The following is a 2,077-nucleotide window of genomic DNA, read 5'->3' on the forward strand; positions in this document are numbered from 1 at the left end:
ATTACAAATGCTGGTGCAGGGGGCGGACACCAGTGATCTTGAAAGATTTTTGAATGACTAATACCCCCTATAATAGCATTCTGAACAAAAACCCAAGTGACGGGAGTAGACGTTTAAAAGACGAGGAATCATACTAATCTTTTACCAATATCAGAGCTATTTTACAATTAAAATAACTATTACAATGAAACGAAAATTACAACTCAAACTTGAAGTAATATTTACAATGTGCGGCCGAAGTTGGGCAAACTGCGGCGGGATAGTGTCAAGGGGCTAAGTAAAGCTGCGGTCCTTGACACCAAGTCTTGACTATCGGACTAAGTTAACACAAATTTCTCAAATGAATTTGAGAATAGAAAAATGGGTGAAATTTCGACTTCCTACCCTTTGTAATGCAAATTGGCTAATGTAAGACCTCAAATTTTAAGAATTTAACTTGCATGTACTAACAAATAACATATTCTCCATCAAGAAAACATATAGGATACATGAAGTGATGCTTGTATTATTGCAGGGGGTCAAGAGTACTCTCTCTATCTCTTCATGTTTACATTTGAATTAATGCATAAAAGTATATACACTAGACATCTGCCAAATAAGAAGGATTGGGAAATTTCATTACGAAAGTATAAATTAAAAATCATTGCTTAGCAGAAAGATAACAAATTTCCACTTTCTGACGAAACGCTAGATACAGAATCAGGCAAAGAAACGAACTGCTCTGTAGAAGGCCTTATCTTTGGGACTCACTTAAGCAAAGGCAGGCAATCTCGAGAACCCATAACATTTCATCAGCATTTTCTTTGTTATAAATAAATGGATCAAACACTTCGGTTTCCCTCTTTTCGCTTTTCATTCGAATCACCCAAGAGACCGAATCACGTCTGCTTTTCGGTTTGCACGTGTCCATTGGCCATTCATTATCAATAACTTTTCGACTACTTGCACACATAATGATCGAGGACACAAGAGTAAACAATAAAAACAGTTCCGAGTCCAATTCTGACAGCCATTGCAATAATAGTGCCTTTTGGTATTCCTGATCTGTTCGCTGATAGATCTGGTACTTGATTGCCATTGGGACGAGGATAAGTACCATTCTCACCACAGAGATCTGGGTTCCCTTCAAAGCTTGAGTTTGAAAAGGTAAGGAACTGGCCTCCAGTAGGAATTGCTCCACGCAGTTTATTATAAGCAACACTGAACTCGGACAAAAAGCTGAGGTTAACTAAAGAAAGAGGTATCGTCCCATTCAGACTGTTATGGGATAAATCTAAAGTTTCTAAGTTTGTCATGCGGGAAAGTTCACTGGGGATGGACCCCGACAAATTGTTGCATTTCAGATCCAAAATATGTAATCCTTTCAGATTGCCAAACTCTGGCCAAATTGGTCCGGTGAAAATGTTATTACCAAGTTCCAAAGTAGGAGGAAAGCTTAAAATTTGTCTATACGATAAAGCTTCATGGCTGACGTTCTTTTTCAGGAAAAATGGGAAATCCACGGATGGATCCTTCAATGAGAAATTGCCAGAGATGAGGCTCTGTAGTCTAGTAAGTTCTTTTGCAATCTCCCCCGTAAAAGAGTTGTTCGATAAATCTAAGTAGAACATAAATTGGAAATTGCCGAACCAAGGTGGAATTGTACCCTCCATACGGTTCCAGGACAAATCCAGCAGTCGCAAATTCGTACACCCACTCAACCACTGAGGAATTGTACCCGTCAGTCTGCAGTTGGCAATAAGAAGAGCCTCGAGCCTAGTAAACTGTAGCCTAGAAAAAGTTGGCATTGCTTCATCTCGAAAATTCAAAGAAAGAACCAGAGTGGTCAATTTTCTACAATGCTGTAAAATTTCAAGAGCCGCTGTAAGATTGGAAATACTGGAGTTTGAGAGGGAAAGGTGAGAAAGACTCTGAAAATTCTTGAAGCTTTCTGGGATTTGCCCAGCGAAGTTGAACTTCGCAAAATTTAAAGTCTTTAGTCGTGGGCAGGAAGGTAAGTTATCGGGAATCTTCCCACTGAACCGATTGGTAGACAAATCAAGCGAAACAAGACTAGTCATTGCCGAACAATTAAGCT

At 39.2% G+C, this 2,077-nt stretch overlaps 1 protein-coding gene across 1 annotated transcript; it reads right to left on the bottom strand.

Annotated features, from left to right (window-relative positions):
- Window positions 1–938: 938 nt before the first annotated feature.
- Window positions 939–2,060, bottom strand: LOC111406699 (phytosulfokine receptor 1-like). The gene has a single exon (XM_023036081.1). The coding sequence runs from the start codon at window positions 2,058–2,060 to the stop codon at window positions 939–941; it is 1,122 nt and encodes a 373-aa protein (XP_022891849.1).
- Between the last annotated feature and the right edge of the window lie 17 nt (window positions 2,061–2,077).

Source organism: Olea europaea, chromosome 12, assembly GCF_002742605.1.
Source record: "Olea europaea var. sylvestris chromosome 12, O_europaea_v1, whole genome shotgun sequence".
Classification (NCBI taxonomy): domain Eukaryota; kingdom Viridiplantae; phylum Streptophyta; class Magnoliopsida; order Lamiales; family Oleaceae; genus Olea; species Olea europaea.